This window comes from Oncorhynchus clarkii, chromosome 20 (assembly GCF_045791955.1).
Source record: "Oncorhynchus clarkii lewisi isolate Uvic-CL-2024 chromosome 20, UVic_Ocla_1.0, whole genome shotgun sequence".
Taxonomy (NCBI): domain Eukaryota; kingdom Metazoa; phylum Chordata; class Actinopteri; order Salmoniformes; family Salmonidae; genus Oncorhynchus; species Oncorhynchus clarkii.
In genome coordinates, this window is record NC_092166.1 from 64,220,476 (window position 1) to 64,243,493 (window position 23,018).

General features: G+C 44.6%; 1 protein-coding gene across 1 annotated transcript in view; it reads left to right on the top strand.

The window, feature by feature from the left end:
• Nucleotides 1-23,018, top strand: part of LOC139376712 (sorting nexin-29-like) — a 117,165-nt gene that overhangs the window by 72,960 nt on the left and 21,187 nt on the right. The window contains exons 15-18 of the mRNA XM_071119586.1: nt 1,929-2,035; nt 9,047-9,163; nt 10,067-10,122; nt 13,210-13,291. Coding sequence (XP_070975687.1) covers nt 1,929-2,035; nt 9,047-9,163; nt 10,067-10,122; nt 13,210-13,291 — 362 coding nt within the window. The remainder of the gene's footprint in view (nt 1-1,928; nt 2,036-9,046; nt 9,164-10,066; nt 10,123-13,209; nt 13,292-23,018) is intronic.

Consider the following 23,018-nt stretch of genomic DNA (forward strand, 5'->3'; position numbering starts at 1 on the left):
CTTCCTAAATCAATATCTGCCCCTGCGAGACCAGACACACACTGCCCTTTATCACTGTTAGGACTGAGAGATTTGGACAGTTTCTCTTCAAATTCAACCAAAACCCACATCTGTTATTTTAAGTGAGTTATTATTCTTTATTTTCTGAGATGTTTGTTTGTGTATTGGGCGTGTGTGTGTGTGTGTGTGTGTGTGTGTGTGTGTGTGTGTTTTCTGCCATAATTTTTGTGTGTGTTTGTGTTATCTAACCTAATGTGGGACCTTATATATCAAGGTGTTAAGGGAGAAATGATCCATCTCTCCCTGTAGGAGCCACCGCTCCTCCAAGTCCCTCTAGTCTAACTTCTGTTGTTCTCCCTCCTATAACTAGATTACACCATGTTTATAGCTGACGTGGAACCGCTGTAGGCCCGTATTGATGACGTTAGCCAGCTAGAACTAGTAGTGATGAACCACAGTTTTAGGAGTATGTGGGGAGAGCCAAGCAGTGTGTCAGTTTGATACAATAGTCTGAAGTTTTGAGAAACAATCTTTTTTTTTTAATGTGAATCTCGGTGCAAAAAGACAGTAATTAGAGAAAATGGTTGTCATAACAACAATGTTTACTTGTTTACTTCCCCTGGTACATACAGTGGGTTTAGTACCTTAGAGAGGATGCTGTTTTAAAAGCTTTCCAGGAAGTAACCGCTCTGCTCTCTGACCCATGCCTCCAACAGACAATTAGAGCTGTGTGAAAAAAAACGTCCCATCAAACAGTTGTTGGTTTTTACTTTAACTACCGACAAGACAATACTCCTCTGCATAATAATCCACTGATAATAGTGTGTTTGTGTTTGTTTATTGTTGCCCCAGGCATATCAAACACTTGTTATTATTAATATGACTGTTGGGAGGCAGGTAGCATAGTGGTTAGAGCGTTTAGCCAGGAACCAGAAGGTAGCTAGCTCGAATCCCTGAGCCGACACGTTGAAAAAAAGTTAATGTGCCCTTGAGCAAGGCACTTAGTCCTAATTGCTCCTGGGTCACTGTTGTTAATGGCAGACCCTGGCCGGGACCCCTCTTTCCGGGGATGTCTCAGAGGGCGTTAGAATTTGTGCAAAAAACACATTTCCATTTCACACATGCATATCATACACAATTGTACATGTGACAAACAGGACAAATATAAACACCCATCAAATTATTATTATTATTATTCCCCAAGTAATTGTTTGCCTCTCTCTCTCCCTCTCTCCTCTCTCTCCCCCCTCTCTCTCTCTCTCCCTCCTCTCTCCCTCCTCTCTCCCCCCTCTCTCTCTCTCCTCTCTCTCCCCCTCTCTCCCACCTCTCTCTCTCCTCTCTCTCCCTCCCCTCTCTCTCCCTCCTCTCTCTCCCCATTCTCCCTCCTCTCTCTCCCCATTCTCCCTCCTCTCTCTCCCCCCTCTCTCTCCCCCCTCTCTCTCCCCCTCTCTCTCCCCCTCTCTCCCACCTCTCTCTCCCCTCTCTCTCTCTCCCCCTCTCTCTCTCCTCTCTCTCCCCCTCTCTCTCTCCTCTCTCTCCCCCTCTCTCTCTCTCCCTCTCTCTCCCCACTCTCCCTCCCCTCTCTCCCCTCTCTCTCTCTCCTCTCTCTCCCTCTCTCTCTCTCTCTCCCCCCACTCTCCCTCCTCTCTCTCCCCTCTCTCTCTCTCCTCTCTCTCTCCCCATCTCTCTCCCCTCTCTCCCCCTCTCTCTCTCCCCACTCTCCCTCCTCTCTCTCCCCTCTCTCTCTCCTCTCTCTCCCTCTCTCTCTCTCCCCACTCTCCCTCCTCTCTCTCTCCTCTCTCTCTCTCCCCATCTCTCTCCCCTCTCTCCCTCCTCTCTCTCCCTCCTCTCCTCTCTCTCTCCTCTCTCTCTCTTTCTCTCTCTCTCTCCTCTCTCTCTCCCCTCTCTCCTCCCCCCTCTCTCTCCAGCTCTCCCCATGGTGAGGAACTGTGATGATCCCACTCCAGCCCCTCAGAGCAGGTCTATGGATGATGTTGAGGAGCTGGCTGCCAGCTATGAACGCAAACTCATAGAGGTGGGTACTACTGGCTGGCTCAGTCTTACCCTTACCAGTACTTAGGCAGCTGAGAAGGCTGCATTTCATTCCAGAAAGTAGCTTTCTCCCTTATACCCTCATTCACTCCCTTTTATGGAGCTGATGGAGAGATCATGGATTTCTATGCATATGGCAGCAACTAGTTAGAGCTCAAATGTTTATTCTATTCTACTGAGCCATTTACTTTATGTTTGTCTTATCTTTTGTTATTTCTCGTTGTTGCATTATCGAGAAGGAACCTGCAAGTAAGCATTTCGTTGGAAGGTGTATACCATGTGTATCCTGTACATACGACTAATGCAACTTAAAACTATCTACCCAGTCAAGTATTCAAACAGTCATGGAGATTGTAGGCAGCTGATGCACAGTTCCAACTCTGTTTTTACACATGACGATGATGCAGTCACTCAGAGACAGAGCCAGGGAGTGGGTGGTTCTGGGAGTTCTTGGCATGCTGGTTAACTAATGACCAACCAACGGTGTGGCACTCTGTGCTGAGAGACAATGACATCAGCAAACCCCGGGAACACCGCCCGCCTCTATTTTAATGAGGTTGCAGTCAATTATTCATAAGTGTTTTACATGTCTTTAATAAGAAATAATTCTGTTTGTGTCTGGGAAAACTGTCATTTGACTTATTTGTGCATGTATCTATGTCTTTTTTTATTGTGTTTACTTAATGATGCCTGTCAGTCTCAATAGGGCTTTCCTAAACATGCTGAGACGGGTACTGCCCTTTTCCCTTTACATCTCAGTTCAACGCTGTGACAACTTTATTTCAATGTACTGGCAGACAGTGTACATTTTTCTTTTGTCCTCCACATGATGTTACTATCTGGTTTGCCTGTTTATGTTCTCTCTGAAGTCATGGAAACATGCAGATGTTTAGACTACAGCAGTTTGGCTAGTACTGTTGGCTGTTGCTATTGACAATGGCTTTTACTGGTGGCCACAGTGAAATAGTTTGAACGTATAGGAGATTTGCTTTCATTAGGAATATGTAATAACCACGTGTGTAACCACAGTTCTTTATAAGCAAGTTCAGAGGTGTGATATGAGATAGTATAATATTGTAAGATACTATTATGGAATGTAGTAGTCTTTTTGTGGAGGACGAGATGGATATGTGTTAGAGGGTGTTTGTTCTACAATGAGATTTGGCTGTTTGAGGGTCTGTGTGTGTTCTACAGTGAGGTGTATGTGTGTGTGTGTGTGTGTGTGTGTGTGTGTGTGTGTGTATATATAACAGTGAGATATGGGTGTTTGAGGGTCTGTGTGTGTTCTACAGTGAGGTGTGTGTGTGTGTGTGTGTGTGTGTGTGTGTGTGTGTGTGTGTGTGTGTGTGTGTGTGTGTGTGTGTGTATATAACAGTGAGATATGGGTGTTTGAGGGTCTGTGTGTGTTCTACAGTGAGGTGTGTGTGTGTGTGTGTGTGTGTGTGTGTGTATATAACAGTGAGATATGGGTGTTTGAGGGTCTGTGTGTGTTCTACAGTGAGGTGTGTGTGTGTGTGTGTGTGTGTGTGTGTGTGTGTGTGTGTGTATATAACAGTGAGATATGGGTGTTTGAGGGTCTGTGTGTGTTCTACAGTGAGGTGTGTGTGTGTGTGTGTGTGTGTGTGTGTGTGTGTGTGTGTGTGTGTGTGTGTGTGTGTGTGTGTGTGTGTGTGTGTATATAACAGTGAGATATGGGTGTTTGAGGGTCTGTGTGTGTTCTACAGTGAGGTGTGTGTGTGTGTGTGTGTGTGTGTGTGTGTGTGTGTGTATATAACAGTGCGATATGGGTGTTTGAGGGTCTGTGTGTGTTCTACAGTGAGGTGTGTGTGTGTGTGTGTGTGTGTGTGTGTGTGTGTGTGTGTGTGTGTGTGTGTGTGTGTGTGTGTGTGTGTATATATAACAGTGAGATATGGGTCGGGGATTCCTGTGGGATCTCTGGATCTTCCTTTTGATCTGTTCTCTCATTAATTATCCAACAGCAGAAACACCACAGCAATTACTAACAGGCTTTGTTTCTGTTCAATTTAGAAAAGACTCACAATAATAGCAGCCTACGCCTGGAAACATGTTCCACTGTAGCCATTCCTATATTGATCTTAAAAATGGAAGAGATGGATGGACTAAATAATGCTCAACAAATTGCCAATTTGTGTGTGGGTGTGCATGTGCGTGCGCGTGCCTGTGTGTGTCCTTGCATGCGTGCCAATCTGAGTGGACAGCTTAGTCCTCTACCCGCCCCTCCTCCTTCCCCACCACCCATCTCCCTGCTCATGTCACTTCCTGTTTGTGGAGACTGCTGGGTAAAGTGAGTCAGTGAGAGAGCGACAGTGTGCACCCAGACACTGACACCAATCTCCCCCCTCTCTTTCCTCCATTCCTCCCTTGCTTTCACATTCACCCCCCTCTCTCATGCTACCGCTCTGAGGGAAAGCTAAGCCTGTCGTCTCCTCTTTCCACTTCTCTCTGTTCTCTCTCTTCAGACTGGTTTCACATCCAATTACTTGTGTTAGATAGCAGGTCAGCTATGGTGGCCGTTTCTGCTTAGGCTGGGACTTCTCTGTACAGGTTCCCAGCTCAGCACAGCAACTCTGCTCGCCTCACACTAACTGCTGCTCACCTCACACTACTGTCAGCCTAGGGAGAGAGAGAGAGGGAGGGGAGGAAGCGAGAGAGAGGGGGAGGGAGGGGAGGAAGGGAGAGAGATAGAGGGAGGGGAGGAAGGGAGAGAGAGGGGAAGAGAGGGGAGGAAGGGAGACAGAGGGAGGGGAGGAAGGGAGAGAGAGAGAGAGGGATGGAGGGAGGGAGGGAGGGAAGGGAGAGAGAGAGAGAGAGGGATGGAGGGTAGGGAGGGAGGGGAGGAAGAGAGAGAGGGAGGGAGGGAGATAGAGAGAGGGATGGAGGGGAGGAAGGGAGAGAGAGGGAGGGGAGGAAGGGATAGAGAGAGAGAGGGAGGGAGGGGAGGAAGGGAGAGAGAGGGAGGGGGAGGAAGAGAGAGAGAGGGAGGGAGGAAGAGAGAGAGGGAGGGAGGGTATGGGGGATGGAGGGAGAGAACTGCCAGGATTACCTGCATCACAACAGGGCCATATAGAACTGTCATATGGCCCTCAAATAGAGGCTGACAACTGATTTTACTGTTAAGTTAGTTTGTAGCTGCTGCTCACCTCACACTACTGTCAGCCTAGGGAGAGAGAGAGAGGGAGGGAGGGAGAGAGAGAGAGGGAGGGGGAGAGAGAGAGAGAGAGAAAGAGGGAGGGAGGGAGGGGAGGAAGAGAGAGAGAGGGAGGGAGGAAGAGAGAGAGGGAGGGAGGGTATGGGGGATGGAGGGAGAGAACTGCCAGGATTACCTGCATCACAACAGGGCCATATAGAACTGTCATATGGCCCTCAAATAGAGGCTGACAACTGATTTTACTGTTAAGTTAGTTTGTAGCTGCTGCTCACCTCACACTACTGTCAGCCTAGGGAGAGAGAGAGAGGGAGGGGAGGGAGAGAGAGAGAGGGAGGGGGAGAGAGAGAGAGAGAGAAAGAGGGAGGGAGGGAGGGGAGGAAGAGAGAGAGAGGGAGGGAGGAAGAGAGAGAGGGAGGGAGGGTATGGGGGATGGAGGGAGAGAACTGCCAGGATTACCTGCATCACAACAGGGCCATATAGAACTGTCATATGGCCCTCAAATAGAGGCTGACAACTGATTTTACTGTTAAGTTAGTTTGTAGCTGCTGCTCACCTCACACTACTGTCAGCCTAGGGAGAGAGAGAGAGGGAGGGGAGGGAGAGAGAGAGAGGGAGGGGGAGAGAGAGAGAGAGAGAGAGAGAGAGAGGGAGGGGAGGAAGAGAGAGAGAGGGAGGGAGGGAGAGAGAGAGGGAGGGAGGGTATGGGGGATGGAGGGAGAGAACTGCCAGGATTACCTGCATCACAACAGGGCCATATAGAACTGTCATATGGCCCTCAAATAGAGGCTGACAACTGATTTTACTGTTAAGTTAGTTTGTAGCTGCTGCTCACCTCACACTACTGTCAGCCTAGGGAGAGAGAGAGAGGGAGGGAGGGAGAGAGAGAGAGGGAGAGGGAGGGAGAGAGAGAGAGGGAGGGGGAGAGAGAGAGAGAGGGAGGGAGGGAGGGAGGGAGGGGAGGAAGAGAGAGAGGGAGGGAGGGTATGGGGGATGGAGGGCGAGAACTGCCAGGATTACCTGCATCACAACAGGGCCATATAGAACTGTCATATGGCCCTCAAATAGAGGCTGACAACTGATTTTACTGTTAAGTTAGTTTGTAGGTCCTGAATAACTTACCATAAACCAAAACTAACTGCTATCAATAAAATGCTTTGCTATTTCAGAAAGTTTTAATGGAAAAGCTGAAATAGAAAATGGACAACTTTTCTAAATTGCAACCCAGTTAAACATTGAATGAATGAATGTGGTGACTTGGTCTTGTCTTCCTGACCAGCGCTGCATGGTGAGTAATGAGGTTGAAACCGCATGTGCACTCCTGGCCTGTTTAACTGAATTGGGAGCGTTCGCAAGTGGCTGTGACTGACTGAAATGACATATGCAAATCAGCAGGCGCGGCCACAGAATAACAAACTGATTAGCTCCCTCTCACTGAGAATTAATTGGGTTCCTTCACGCTTCAAATTAATTTCTTTTTTTAATGTCCTATTTGAAAGTTACGGCACAAATAAATAGAGGTGATGAATGGATTGAGTTTTCCAGAATGATCCGATGTTCCATCAGTGAGTTCTGTTGTTCCGACTTGGTAGCTAGGAACCTTTCTGTTGTGCTGTTTAGTGTTCCTGTCACGCCCTGACCATAGAGAGGCCTCGGTTCTCTATGGTGTTTAGGTCAGAGTGTGACTAGGGGGGGGGGTGTTCTAGTCATTGATTTTCTATGTGGCTGGGTTGTATGGTTCCCTATTAGAGGCAGCTGGTAATCGTTGTCTCTAATTGGGGATCATATTTAGGAAGCCCTTTCTCCCACCTGCTCTGTGGGATATTGGTGTGTGTGTGTGTGTGTGTGTGTGTGTGTGTGTGTGTGTGTGTGTGTGTGTGTGTGTGTGTGTGTGTGTGTGTGTGTGTGTGTGTGTGTGTGTGTGTGTGTGTGTGTGTGTGTGTGTGTGTGTGTGTGTGTGTGTGTGTGTCTCCACCACTGGTGTCACGTTTTCGTTGTTGGTTTATTGTTTTTGTTTGACGTTTTCACCCTAATAAAGATGTGTAACTCTACACACGCTGCGCCTTGGTCCGTCTATCGTCACGACCGTGACAGTTCCCCACAGGGAGGCTGTCAAAGGTGATGCGGCGCTGTTGGTACTCCAAATGCCAGCTGAGTCGTGCTTGCGCGCGGGCACGTGTGAGGGTGCACATGCACACGCGTCTGTGTTTGTATGTCCGTGTTCGTGTGTGTTTGTACCTGTGTGTGTGTGCGTACCTGTGTTTGTGTGGGTGGGTGGGTGTGTTTGTACCTGTGTGTGTGTGTGGGTGGGTGGGTGGGTGTGTTTGTACCTGTGTGTGTGTGCGTACCCGTGTTTGTGTGGGTGGGTGGGTGTGTTTGTACCTGTGTGTGTGTGCGTACCCGTGTTTGTGTGGGTGGGTGGGTGTGTTTGTACCTGTGTGTGTGTGCGTACCCGTGTTTGTGTGGGTGGGTGGGTGTGTTTGTACCTGTGTGTGTGTGCGTACCTGTGTTTGTGTGGGTGGGTGGGTGTGTTTGTACCTGTGTGTGTGTACCTGTGTGTGTGGGTGGGTGGGTGGGTGGGTGGGTGTGTTTGTACCTGTGTGTGTGTGCGTACCCGTGTTTGTGTGGGTGGGTGTGTTTGTACCTGTGTGTGTGTGCGTACCTGTGTTTGTGTGGGTGGGTGGGTGTGTTTGTACCTGTGTGTGTGTACCTGTGTGTGTGTGCGTACCTGTGTTTGTGTGGGTGGGTGGGTGTGTTCACATCGTTCAACACGCCCGTTGTCTCTCCCGGTCTCTGTAGAGTTAGACAACTTCTAGGAAGCTGCAGGTTAACTCCTGAGATGGGGAAGGTGAATGTTGAGTGCATTTCAAAGCAGAAGCAGTGGAAGCAGGAGTGTTTTGATGGGGCTGCCTTCAAAGATGTCAAGTTCTGCATTTTAATGTCCAAATCTCTCTACCTGATCCTGAGGTCACTGTGTTTGAATTCATTCATCTGAAGTCTGGAAAGTTAAAAACAACTGTATTTATTAATAGTGACCTAGAAACCTAGGTGAATGTTGAAATGTTAGCTAACTATGAGATAATTATAGCCAAGCTGGAAAACTATAACAAAGGAAAACTTGGTTTCCTCACCTCTCCCAGATGCCATGTTGAGGTTATTTTTCAACTTTGTGCTATAAGATAATAATTGTCTTCATTATTCCTTGCTTTTTAACTACTATAATTATATCTCTCCCTCATAATAACAGACAAAGAGCTTTCTTAAAATAACCATTCTTAAACTAGCCTGGTACTGAAGTGAATTCCTTGGTAGTTTTCAAAAAACCAACAACCAGGCTAAAACATTCTGTCTCACTTTCAAATGAGACTCTATGATGTCTTATTTTAACCCAGTGTGTTTGAGGTGGTATACTCTGTGTATTAGGGTCAGTGACGGCTACAAAAATTACATAATTCACCGGTCATACCCAGACGTCCCTGTCCTCAATCTACCCTGACACCTGATGTCCCCAGACAAATGAATGCATGTCACAGCTATCTGGCTGTCTCTGTTTGTGACATGCTGGTGGCAGAATCCTATCACCCTGTCCAGGTCTGTTATGGACACTGACAGCTGATGTCGTGAGCAGCCTGGACTCAACCACCCTGTGTGTGTGTGTGCACATCCGATTAGCTGATTGGCCAAACTGTCAATCTTACGGTTCCACTGTGTATCATTGTTGACTTGTTCTTGGAGTCTGTTGTTTCAGTTCATATACAGCTGCAAGGATCATGTGTGTGTTCCAAACTGTAACTAACCCTGTTATTTGTGTGTGTGTGTTTATACCAGGTGGCTGAAATGCATGGCGAGCTGATAGAGTTCAATGAGCGTCTGTATCGTTCTCTGATGGCCAAGGACCACCTCATCAACCAAATGAAACAGGAACTCATTGATCTCAGAGGACCAGTGAGTTACCCTCTACAGAGACACATTGCCTGCATACACACACTCACACACACACCCATGGGAGATTGCCGGCCACTCGGTAACAAATCAACTACCCCAGGCTACCTCTTATCCCAGAGCTCCAGCCATCATCTGCTGGCCCAGCTTTGGCCGCACACTGGCTGGCTGACCAGGCAAGCTGTATGTGTGGTTCTCTGGTCCCTGGGGCTGGAGCAGGAGGGGAGTAGAGGAGATGTGGCCCCCTCTTTCCCAGCCCTGTGGCCCTGTCTCTGGGGTGTGAGAGCCCTACTTCATCCTCTCTACACCAGACCATTTTGTTCTATTAATAGGCAGTCCACACATTGAAAATGAAAGACAAAAGGCTGTTGAAACACACACACACACACACATAAACACAGCCCCCGCCACACACACACACACAAAGAATTACCCCTGCGTGTGTCCCTGGGCTGTGGGGGGATTTGAGGAGAAGACAGATTATAGGAATGGATCCCTTACAGCCACGCTGGGTAATAGTGTCCATCTCTGCCGCTCCCTCCTATCCAGGGATTAACAACAACAAGAGGCCCTATGGTGTCACGCACTACACTATGAGTTCCAATTGTTTGTTTTTTTGTGTGTACAGGACGTTGATGTGAGAGTGGTGGTGATGGGATGGGGGGGATGGGCAGAGTACAGTAATGTCACAGTGCTCTGCTCCACTGGTCACACAGAAAGACGCCCTCTCCCTCAGGATCTACCCAACCCTGCTGCTCAGACACAGAGGGTTGTGTAAAGTAGAAATGGATGAAAGGTAGCTGACATAGTAACGCAGTGACATTTTGTATAAACAGTGACATTTTGCTGTCTCTCTTGCTCTCTCTCTCTCTCGCTCCTTCTTCCTCTCCTTACTTTTGAATAAAGGTTCCTGGTGACCTGAGCCAGACTTCTGACGACCCCAGCCTATCAGATTTTGAGACGTAAGCACCTTCTATCTCCCCATATCTACATCTACAGTATATCTCTTATCACATGAGCAGTGTCTGTCTATCTCTACTATAAACAGTGCTTTTGGAAAGTATTCAGACCCCAATCGGAGGGCCTTGTTCAGGGAGGTGACCAAGAACATGATGGGCATTCTGACAGCGCTCTAGAGTTCCTTTCTGGAGGTGCGAGAACCTTACAGAAGGACGAGTGGCCAGACAGAAACCACTTCTCAGTAAAAGGCACATGACAGCCCGCTTGGAGTTTGCCAAAAGGCACCTAAAGACTCTCAGACCATGAGAAACAAGTCTGATGAAACTAAGATCGAACTCTTTGGCCTGAATGCCAAGCGTCATGTCTGGAGGAAATCTGGCACCATCCCTACGGTGAAGCATGGTGGTGGCAGCATCATGCTGTGGGGATGTATTTCAGCAGCAGGGACTGGGAAACTAGTCAGGATCGAGGCAATAATGAACAGAGAAAAGTACAGAGAGATTCTTGATGAAAACCTGCTCCAGAACGCTCAGGACCTCAGACTGGGGCGAAGGTTCACCTTCAATTCAGGACAACGACCCTAAGCACACAGCCAAGACAACGCAGGAGTGGCTTCGGGACAAATCTCCGAATGTCCTTGAGTGTCCCAGCCAGAGCCCAGACTTGAAGCCTTTCAAACATCTCTGGAGAGACCTCCTCTGGAGAGGATCTGCAGAGAAGAATGGGAGAAACTCCCCAAATACAGGTGTGCCAAGCTTGTAGCGTCATACCCAAGAAGACTCTAGGCTGTAATCACTGCCAAAAGTGCTTCAACAAAGTACTGAGTAAAGGGTCTGAATACTTATGTAAATGTAATATTTCAGTTAGATTTTTTTTTTAAATAAATGAGCAAAAATGTCTAAAAACCTGTTTTTGCTTTGTCTATATGGGGTATTGTGTGTAGATGGATGAAGGAAAAAAACACAGTTGAATACATTTTAGAATAAGGCTGCAACAACAACATGTGGAAAAAGTCATGCACTGTATATGTATATGTGTATCTCTGACACCACGGCTCAGCTCTGTCATTATCATGTGTATCTTTATCACCTCAGGTGAGGGAAGGTAGGTGACCGTTTTCAGACATCTCTGTAAATATCCTTCTTCCTCTCTCGCTGCTGCTCTCTACCTCTACCTCTCTGTTTGAAAATCTGTGACATTAAGTGAGAATGACAGTCTTTAAAATCAGGGGAGGACAACCCCAGCCCTGTAGATCCCCAGTCATAAGACACTAACCCATTTTCATGGTAAGCTATATACTCTGTATATTGTAAACATACATTACTGTATACAAAATATTTTCCCTGATATAGACTGACCAGGTGAATCCAGGTGGAAGCTATGATCCCTTATTGATGTCACTTGTTAAATCCATTTCAATCAGTGTAGATGAAGGGGAGGATTTTTAAGCATTGAGACAATTGAGACATGGATTGTGTGTGTGCCATTCAGAGGGTGAATGGGCAAAAGAAAAGATTTAAGTGCTTTTGAATGGGGTATTAGGTGCCAGGTGCACCGGTTTGAGTGTCAAGAACTGCAACGCTGCTGGGTTTTTCACACTCAACAGGTTCCTGTGTGCATCTTTTTAGCTTTGCTTTTCCTTAGCGTGCTTTTTAGTCGTTCACTTTTTTTCCGTTATTTTGTTTTTTTGTCTTATGTTTCTTGTAAATAGTTCAGCTTTTATTTTCATTGTTTTTATTAGTTATTTTCCTGTGAAGCACATTGCATGTCTGAAATGTGCTGTATAATTAAAGCTTGATTTGATTTGAATGTTCACCACCCAAAGGACATCCAGCCAACTTGACATGACCGTGGGAAGCATTGGAGTCAACATGGGCCAGTATCCCTGTGGAACGCTTTCAACACCTTGTAGAGTCCATTCCTCCAAGAACTGAGGCTGTTCTCAGGGCAAAAGGGGGTACAGAAGGTGTTTTGTACATGCAGTGTATATACAGGTGTTGTACTAACTGCTAATAGAACCTGGCTAGTACTTTATGATAACTACTTTATTGAGGAAAAAGGTAGTTAAAATGCAACTGTGACATGTGGCTGTCTCACCCAGCTATCTTAAGATGGAATGCACAAACTCTTAGTCGCTCTGGATAAGAGCATCCGCTAATGACTAAAATGTAGAAATTTAAAAAAAATAAAATAAAAATAAAAAATTAAATGGCTATTTGTAAAGAAAGCCTGTTGACACTAGCTCTTCTGGTCCATGGATGACCCCTGTCGTCTCATTAGGAGAGGAGTGGTTTAAAACAGAGTTGAACCAAGGTGGTCACCCACTTGACCAGTTTCCTCATGTCCTCGTTAGCGCCGGTGAAAAGAGAACACTGTGCAACCTTTGTGAGGGAGGAGGGAGGGAGGCTGTGTCGCTGTGCTGTTTAAATCAGTTATGTCTCTTATTAAACACAGAGAACAGGGGTAGAGGACTAGAGGGCTGTAACACCTGACTATTACTGGGTGCCTGAATGGCAGCCTATTCCCTATATAGTCCAGTACCCATAGGGCTCTGGTCAAAAGTAGTGTACTATATAGGGATAGTGTGCGATTTTGAACACACCCTGGGTGTCTGAAACACTGTGTTCCAGCAAGATGGTAGTAATATCCTCTGGTGGGAGGTAGTGAGGAGCAGAGGTCAAACCACATACAGGTTCACATTTTATCTCCCTTTGGGTTCTTTCCATTTCCCTAATGAAAGGTCTCCTCCTGGAGTTTTTATGTAGGTAGCCATTTTTTCATGGTTTAATACTCTCTTTGCCTGACGACTCATCCTGAATTGAATTCCGCTGCTCTGTCGATTTCCCCATGCATTCATCGTGGAGAAGAAACGCTAGTGGCCGTGGTGGTATGGATGGGTAGCCTGGCAAATACCGTAGTGGTTCTGATTTCTGCTTCCTGACAACGTGATCTTCATATAAGCGTAGTAGTGGTAGTGAATTCTATTGAAGACCCTCTCTTTAATGTCGTAGTATATTTTATGAATGACAGCTTTCCTGCGACGAATACTACAGTATCTATAACCCTTACTGTGTATTCCTCTCCCGCAGGGCTCACCGTGCTCTCATCAATGTCTGGATTCCCTCTGTGTTTCTGCAAGGACGCGCTTCTAACGCCTACCATGTATACCAGGTAACACCAGATCCTAGTCTAATAAACAAACACAAATTGTATTTGCAGGTCAAGACATCCTCATTTTCTGGTATCCCATTTTTGTGTTTGATTGTTGAATGGAGTAACTAGTAAAGACTAACACCCAGCATATGCCCTGGCCTCGATAACTGCTTTTTATTGTACCTTGCACGTTGACTAGGCGTGAAACCTCAGGTCTCTCACTGTGTCGCCTTCCTTCCTGTTCTCCCTTGAGGGGGTATGTGTCACTGCCCTGCTCGGTTCCACTCTCCTCTGTCAGGATGAGGAGCCACAGTGTAGCGAGGTGAAACCAGAAATGATGGGACACGACAGGTGACACAACCTCAGCAGAGAGATAGTCGAGCGTGATTGGCTGGCTCCCGGACTGAACTATGTACTGCTCTTGTATCTCTGCCACTGCAGTGTGGTGCGAAGACATAACACGCACCCCTGGACAGAATAGTAGAGGCCTGGGCAGTGCCTCCAGATGTTAACCCTGATAAGTAGAGACAGGAGGCTGGTATTGGAGAGTAAAATGTTATGGCTGATAAGACATCAATGATCCGATTGGTACAGAAAGGGATCAGAGGTCATTCAAGGTTTTGCTGGGAAGTTCAGTTGACGGATACGTAAATATTTTTCATTGATTTAATGACACCTGTTTTTACTAGCACTTTGAAACTATTGCTTAGTCTAGCCTCAGACAATGGCTGTATCCTTCCTGTATAGGCTTTTGTGCCTTTGTGGTGTGTTCTCAGGGGTCTATTTGTCTTCTAGATCCCTACGGAAACATGACTATTGTTCTTAATAGACTAGATAGATGAGAACGGTTTGCCATTGTTGGCTGTGTGTGAAAGGCACTTTGTATCTTCCTCTCCAAGGCTTAAAAACAGACGTGATGGGTCACTCATGCCAAAACATTGGAGCTGTATGCGGGATATATGAGAATAGGTATTTCTCATACAGAAGGTCCATACACCTGTTCTTAAATAGCATTTGAAAGAGAGACTACTGGTATTATAGAAATTGAGTTCTAGAATGTGTTAAAAAAAATGTCATGTTCCCATTTCCAACCAGCCAACCAGGTGACAGCAACCCTCGGCCATTCATTCCAAACATCCTGTTCCTGTACTGTTCCAATAACAGCAGGGCCTAAAAACCAGCACCACCCAGCAGAACACAGCATCAGAATCACACAGCTCCGTTTCACTCTCTGCTGAACTGAAAATGATGGAGAGGGGAGAGAAGATAAATAGAGAGAGAAAAGTGAGAGAGAAATGGGAGCCAGAGAAGCGTGGCATTCTTCTCTGCCACTAGATTACAGGGCATTTATTGAGCAGGCAAATTGCTTGTTCTCCATTCTGTCTTTGCCTTTCTCAAAAGCCACTTTTCTTCTCCGTTTAAAATGACTCAATATAGACAGAACAAGGCCTGGGTTGCCCATAGAGAGAGGGAGGTTGTGACGGTTCTCACTATTATCACTCCTGTTTTGTTCTCCCCAGATGAGCTCTCCGTCTCTCCCCTACTCTCTCCCTCTCTCCCCCCTCCTTTCATGAGACTATAACGGCAGTTGGAAATTATTGTTGCATTCTCATACGATACCAACAAGAAGTTATTATAGAAATGTGTGTCATGGAAAAAATAAGAAAAATGGCTTTTCTCTTCTCCCTCAGAGTAACAAGTAAAATAATAACAGAACTGAAGAGCCCTTCATTTGCCAGGTGGAGATGACGGATGCACTTTGGCATGTTGTGGTGATAACATTCCTTCCCTCCAAACGTCTCTTGACAGAACCAACATATCAAATCCACTTACATTCCCAGCGTAGCTAAAATAAATATATATATCTTCTAGAGTAGACTAATTGCTTAAAGGAAAGTAAAAGCAATGTTATGATTCATGGGAAAACTCTTTGCTTAGTTGAGCCCACACACTGTACACAGATTTATTTTACCTCTTGTGTGCTGATGCCAAATGAAGCCCTGTACTCAAGATGAGCCCCGGCACACAGAATGTACTGGTTTTTTATTTTTTAAATGAGTGATTCCCTTTGATCATTAAAAAGAAACTGAGCCAATCGCTTCCACACAAAGTCAGGCCTGCTGCAAACTTTCCCATATTTTTATAACACTAATGAGATTTGATAACTGCTTTTCTCTCTCTCTCTCTGTCTCTCTCTCTCTCGCTCTCTCATTTTCAATTCCAAATATTCCGGGATACCTGAGACTACTGTAGTTTCTCAGAGGAAAGCTGAGTGTGTGTGAGGGTGATTTGAAAGCGAGTCACAGACACACTAATCGAGCATTCAATAGGCATTATATAAGCTACCTTTGGCTTCCTGTTGGAGCCAAGCCCTTGAACATGCACATACTCAAAATAGAAATCAGCTATAACAATGAATAATTGAGTCGTCCTCGTTGACATGCTTCCAACGTTTGCTGTTCCCATCACATAGATCTCATAGGTCCCATTCCCCAGAGGTGCACTGTGGGAAAAGTGCTAATGATGATAATCTCTATATTGCATGCAGTTGACTTCACAACGCGCTGAGAGGATTCATACAATGGAGTGGTGGACAGTTTACGTAGTTCAGTCTGCAAACTCTTTGTGTATGTGCGTGTGTCTTTTGCCAAAGCCTGAGACTGCATCTCATTGGCTTCTTTGCCTATGCAAATGAGGGATATCATATCCATAAGTAGACCAGAGCCCATTATTCATCTGATTCCTAATTGAGATGATGATCAAGACTGTAAAGATTATGGTAATGGGGGCCCTTGATTATCGACCTGGTGGTAGTTGTTTGTGGTGGATGTTGATTACTATGATGATCGTTGTTTCTAGTTGCATCGATTCGTCATAAATTGGATCTCCACTGTAAAAGACACAGATCGCTTTAGTTAGATTTCCATCTGTAGAAGAGCATGTTAGGCCAGTCAGAGAACTGAGAACACGTTGTACGATCTGCAAATATATTTGGAAGGAAATAACCATCAAATAACTCCGATATACAAAGATAATAACGGCAATTCAGAGAAGATGATGTTAAGGCTGGAAGGTGACAGGAAATTGGCCAACTTTCTCTCTTGGTAATTTAAATCAGAATTGCAGCGGCTCTAGATTGCAGAGCCTTGCTAGGCTGTTTGATCTTTGTCTTGTGAGGGGCTAGTAGTGGAATCTCCAATGCCGTACCTCAGAGTCCGAGTCAACTCAAGCCATTAATTTACTATAGTTCCTGGAAACACTATGGGGCTGTCTCTCTAACCTCCTCCACGTCTACCATCTAATTCTCTCTCTTTCTCTCTCTTTCTCTCTCGTTTATCCGTTTTCTCATTCCCTCGCTTTGCCACTTCCTGCCATACTCATTAGAGCAATGCTACGAACCCGACTTGTGACTTATTCATTCAGGAGAGAGAGGAGGTGGGGGAGAGGATAAGATGGAAGAAAGAGAGAGAGAGAGAGGGTGGGAGAGAGAGAGAGAGAGTAAGACAAAAGTGAGTGAGTATCAGTATTTTCACTGGCGTTTGAATGCAAAGTTGTCCCTGGCACAAGAGTGACAGTGTTCATCCAGTGACAGCATTCATCTATCTGTCTATCATCACATAGCTCCTTGTTTTATCAGAGCTTGTAACAAAACGCTGTAATCCATCTATGAAGGTTATGACAACGAGAAGGTTGTACAGTTTAAATGCAGAATGGCTGAGGTTATGCAGAAATTAGCTTGGTAGCTCGGAATGAGCTTGGATGATTGTAGGCTGCATGTGATGAGGATGCATAGTCAAGTCAAGGTGATCCTAGCTTTCTCCTGCTGCTCTTGAACAAACTATGTGCTGTAATCATAAAACTGTTTACCATTATGGTAGATTTACCTCAGGTTCTTCCAGAGGTAAACATATTCAAGTACTTAATCTGTACCACTGATAATAAACAACAACATGTTGCTCTCCAATCATTAGTCAACAACATCACTGTTCATTTAGCGACCTCCAAATCCTCTTCTCTGGATGGAAAGGAGAAATGTGAGGTACATTGTAGGAGTGGCTTTTACAAGTGACCTTCCTAGTGTTTTAGAAGTTCACAGCCCAATCATAAACAAACCTTCGCTTCCTGGGGAGAGCAGGAGTGTGTGGCGGGGTGAGATGGACTTTAGTGCACAGATAAACATCTCACATTTTATCGGTCTACCTGGAGTATTAATACATGGGTGATGTAGTTCTCAGTGTTCTGTAACTCTGTTAATGTTCCAGAACTCAAACTTCAAGGGTATAATTTGATACCCTTGAAGACCCTTGCTGCCCTCAACCTTTAAGGGTATATGACTGAGAACTTAATTTGGCTAGTGAATATTGATGTCTACAAATTATGTGACAAAAGTAATCCATACTAATCTACTCACATCATATGTCAAAGTATTTGAGTTGTACATCTAATCTTGCAAAAATAAAGTAACAAAATATTTATCTGTCTGTCTGTCTGTGTCTGTCTGTCTGTCTGTCTGTCTGTCTGTCTGTCTGTCTGTCTGTGTGTGTGTGTGTGTGCGCACACAACCTTCTCTCCCATCAGTTGTGTAAAGCAGGATTTGTGTATGCATGTTCGATCTCGTTAAGGTCAAGTCTGGGTCGTAGCTCGTAGGTCAGAGTATTGTACATGTACCAAGGATGTAATTTAGAGTTATGTGTCAACTACATTTATGTGTTGTACACATGAAGATGAAATATTTATCCACTCCAGAGAGCCAGAGGTTAGAGTGTGCACTAATGACGGTGTGTGTGCCCTGGTTAGCTAACTGCTCTGTCACTCATGATGTTACAACAGGCCTCACAGTGATTTTATGTTTGAAAAGTATGTATATTAATGAATCACAAACCAGTGGGTCATTTTGTAAACTCATTCAACAGGATGACTAGACAGATTATGGTTTGAGAATGATGTGAGATGATACTATGATCATATTTAAAAAATGTCTATTGCTAGTAGAGGTCGACCGATTATGATTTTTAAACGCAGATATCGATTATTGGAGGAATAAAAAAGCCGATGCCGATTAATCGGCCGTTTTTTAAAAATTTATTTGTAATAATGCTAATTACAACAATACTGAATTAACACTTATTTTAACTTAATATAATACATCAATAAAATCCATTTAGCCTCAAATAAATAATGAAACATGTTCAATTTGGTTTAAATAATGCAAAAACAAAGTGTTGGAGAAGAAAGTAAAAGTGCAATATGTGCCATGTAAGAAAGCTAAAGTTTAAGTTCCTTGCTCAGAACATGAGAAAGCTATGATGAAAGCTGGTATGAAAGCTGGTGGTTCCTTTTAACATGAGTCTTCAATATTCCCAGGTAAGAAGCTTTAGGTTGTAGTTATTATAGGGCTCTCTATACCATTTGTATTTCATATACCTTTGACTATTGGATGTTCTTATGGGCACTTTAGTATTGCCAGTGTAACAGTATAGCTTCCGTCCCTCTCCTCGCTCCTACCTGGGCTCGAACCAGGAACACATCGACAACAGCCACCCTCGAAGCATCGTTACCCATGCAGAGCAAGGGGAACAACTACTCCAAGTCTCAGAGCGAGTGATGTTTGAAACGCTATTAGCGCGCACCCCGCTAACTAGCTAGCCATTTCACATCGGTTACACAAGCCTATTCTCGGGAGTTGATAGGCTTGAAGTCATAAACAGCAGAGCTGCTGGCAAAACGCACGAAAGTGCTGTTTGAATGAATGTTTATGAGCCTGCTAGTGCCTGCCATCGCTCAGTCAGACTGCTCTATCAAATCATAGACTTAATTATAACATAATAACACACAGAAATGCGAGGTCATTAATATGGTCAAATCCGGAAACTATCATCTCGAAAACAAGACGTTTATTCTTTCAGTGAAATACGGAACCGTTCCGTATTTTATCTAACGGGTGGCATCAATAAGTCTAAATATTACTGTTACATTGCACAACCTTCAATGCACAGAATTATGTCAGAATTATGTAAAATTCTGGCAAATTAGTTCGCAATGAGCCAGGCGGCCCAAACTGCTGCATGCATATACCCTGACTCTGCGTGCAATGAACGCAAGAGAAGTGACACAATTTCACCTGGTTAATATTGCCTGCTAACCTGTATTTCTTTTAGCTAAATATGCAGGTTTAAAAATATATACTTCTGTATATTGATTTTAAGAAAGGCATTGATGTTTATGGTTAGGTACACGTTGGAGCAACGACAGTCCTTTTTCGCGAATGAGCACTGCATTGATTATATGCAACACAGGACACGCTAGATGAACTAGTAATATCATCAACCATGTGTAGTTAACTAGTGATTATGATTGATTGATTGTTTTTTATAAGGTAAGTTTAATGCTAGCTAGCAACTTACCTTGGCTTCTTACTGCATTCGCGTAACAGGCAGTCTCCTCGTGAGGCAGGTGGTTAGAGCGCTGGACTAGTTAACCGTAAGGTTGCAAGATTGAATACCTGAGCTGACAAGGTAAAAATCTGTCGTTCTGCCCCTGAACCAGGCGTTAACCCACTGTTCCTAGGCCGTCATTGTAAATAAGAATGTGTTCTTAACTGACTTGCCTAGTTAAATAAAGATTAAATAAATAAAATCGGCAAAATCGGCGTCCAAAATTACCGATTTCCGATTGTTATGAAAACTTGAAATCGGCCCTAATTAAACCGGCCATTCCAATTAATTGGTCGACCTCTAATTTATAGTATTATTAGTCACCTCTGTTATTATGATGATTGTGGTAAGGATACTAGTTCATGGCAAGAGGCTATTTTACTTAAACAGATTCAATGACACTGGGAAGGGTATCGCTTCCTCCCTCCAACACACACACACACACACACACACACACACACACACACACACACACACACACACACACACACACAGAGTGTACAGCCGATAAATCTTCTGCTGAATATTTTTTATGGAAAATTTCTCTCCTTATACGCTCTTATCACTCCTCGTCCTCCTCCTTTTCTGCAGTCCTCCAAATGGATTATATTTTCTGCCTAATTTGGCAAATGTTGTGTCCCAGAGTGGACAGAGAAATAAAGAGCGAGAGATGGAGGGTAGGAGAGAGGGAACGAGGGAGGGATGACATAAGCACTACTGTTCCGCTGCATGTACTCTGCTTCACTATATCTCTGTCTCACACAGCCCTGAACAAACTGTGGTGCTTCAAAATCACGTTTTATTGTCATTTGCACAAGTACAGTGAAATGCCTTTCTGGCCAGCTCTTTCCCAACAATGCAGTAATAAATATCAGTAGTAAACATATTATACTATAAAATAAAGTAAAGTAGAACAGAAACATAGGAGAAATAGAACACGAGTACCATATTTAAAATGTGTGGTGGGGTTAGAGGGGTAAGGTGATCAGGCATCAGGATGTATGATAAACAGAGTAGCAGCAGCGTGATGCGTGACACACATGATGATTGTCCGTCCGTTATTTAAAGGGAGAGATCAAGCTGATCCTAACTGTTTCCGTCCGATTTCCATTTTGCCCTGTTCATCAAAAGTGTTGGAAAAACATGTCAATAATCAACTGACTGGCTGGTTTCCGCTCAGGTTATGTCACTGCGACCTTAAATGTCCTAAATGATGTCATCACTGCCCTTGATTCTAAGCAATGTTGTGCTGCTATTTTTATTGACTTGGCCTAAGCTTTTTATACGGTAGACCATTCCATTCTTGTGGTTCGTCTAAGGAGTATTGGTGTATCTGAGGGGGTCTTTGACCTGGTTTGCTAACTACCTCAAAGAGTGCAGTGTATAAAGTCAGAGCATCTGCTGTCTTAGCCACAGCCTGTCACCCAGGGAGTACCCCACGGCTTGAGCCTAGGCCTCACACTCTTCTCAATTTACATCAACAACACAGCTCAGGCAGTAGGAAGCTCTCTCATCCATTTATATGCAGATGAAACAGTTTGGCCCCTAAATGCTCTACAACAAAGCTTTCTTAGTGTCCAACAAGCTTTCTCTTCCCTTAACCTTGTTCTGAATACCTCTAAATTAAAGGTCATGTAGTTTGGTAAGAAGAATGCCCCTCCGCCTACCTCTGAGGGTTTATAGCTTGAGGTAGTCACCTCATACAAGTACTTGGGACGATGGCTAGACGGTACACTGTCCTTCTCTCAGCACATATCTAAGGTTAAATCTAGACTTGGTTTCCTTTATCATAATCGCTCCTCTTTCACCCCAGGACCATCCTACCCATGCTAGTTTACTCGACGCAAGACCCACTGGTTGATGCTTATTTATAAAACCCTCTTAGGCCTCACTCCCCCCTATCTGAGATATCTACTGCAGCCCTCATCCTTCACGTACAACACCCGTTCTGCCAGTCACGTTCTGTTAAAGGTCCCCAAAGCACACACATCCCTGAGTCGCTTGTCTTTTCAGTTCGCTGCAGCTAGCGACTGGAACGATCCGCAATTTTTTGTTGTTGTTGAGCTGGACAGTTTCATCTCCATGCCTTCATTTAAAGACTTCATTATGGACACTCTTACTGACAGTTGTGGCTGCTTCACGTGAGGTATTGTTGTCTCAACTTTTTGCCCTTTGTGCCGTTGTCTGTGCCCAATAATGTTTGTACCATGTTTGTGCTGCTACCATGTCGTGTTGCTACTGTGTTGTTGTCATGTGTTGCTGCCATGCTGTGTTGTTGTCTTAGGTCTCTCTTTATGTGGTGTTATGGTGTCTCTTGCATAATGTGTTTTGTCCTACTTTTTTTCTTCTTTTAAACCCAGCTCCCGTCCCAGCAGGAGGCTTTCTGCCTCTTCTTGGTAGGATGCCATTGTAATAGGATTTTGTTCTTAATTGACTTGCCTAGTTAAATAAAGGTGAAATAAAATAAAAATGTTTGCAAGTGTGCGTGTGTAGAGTCAGTAGGAATGTGTGTTAGCAAAGTAAGTGTGTGTGTGTGTGTTGGAGTCTGTGTGAGTGATTGTGTGGAGTCCTCTACATAGTCAGTGCAAAAATCGAAATAACTTTGCATTAGTCTAGATTAATGATCAAGGTTGTTATTCATATTTCATATCTCCATATTATCCTTCTCTCTGGGCTTTGTTGTAACTTCATGTTTACTTTCATGGCTGAGGCTCAAGTATAACAGGCCACTGTTACTACGGGCCAACTACTGTAGGTGACCTGACCAGGAAAAGTCTGGCACCTAGAAGTTCGAGGCAGGTGATGAATATAGCTGAATGTTCTTTAAATCAAGGACAAGATCATATGAGCAATATAACTTATAATACAGCCTTCTTTCAAAGTGGCTTAGCTGGAGAACAGAATGTCCCAAATATCCTTTATTTCTATGGTTTCAATGCTATTGTTAGAGATGAGCACACAAACCGTACATGCAACATCTTAATACAACATCGGTCCACCTAGTAGTGCTTCTAATTGAACTCATTATGGTGAAACTAACATCCCCACTGCCTGATCCTTTGTCTGCCATTTTGTGCCGTCTGTACGGTAGTTGCAGTGTTTTCCCATTATGAGGTGAGAGGGCGTCCTGATCCTTTGTCTGCCATTTTGTGCCGTCGGCTAGGCTATCAGACCAGACCGTATCTCATAGTTACGTACTTCAGAGCGAGAGAGAGAGGGAACTGGGTGGCTAGACAAAAGTACAAACGTACATGATGTAGAAAATGTACTAGATAATCCAATAGATATATAAACAATAGATGAGCTGGCTG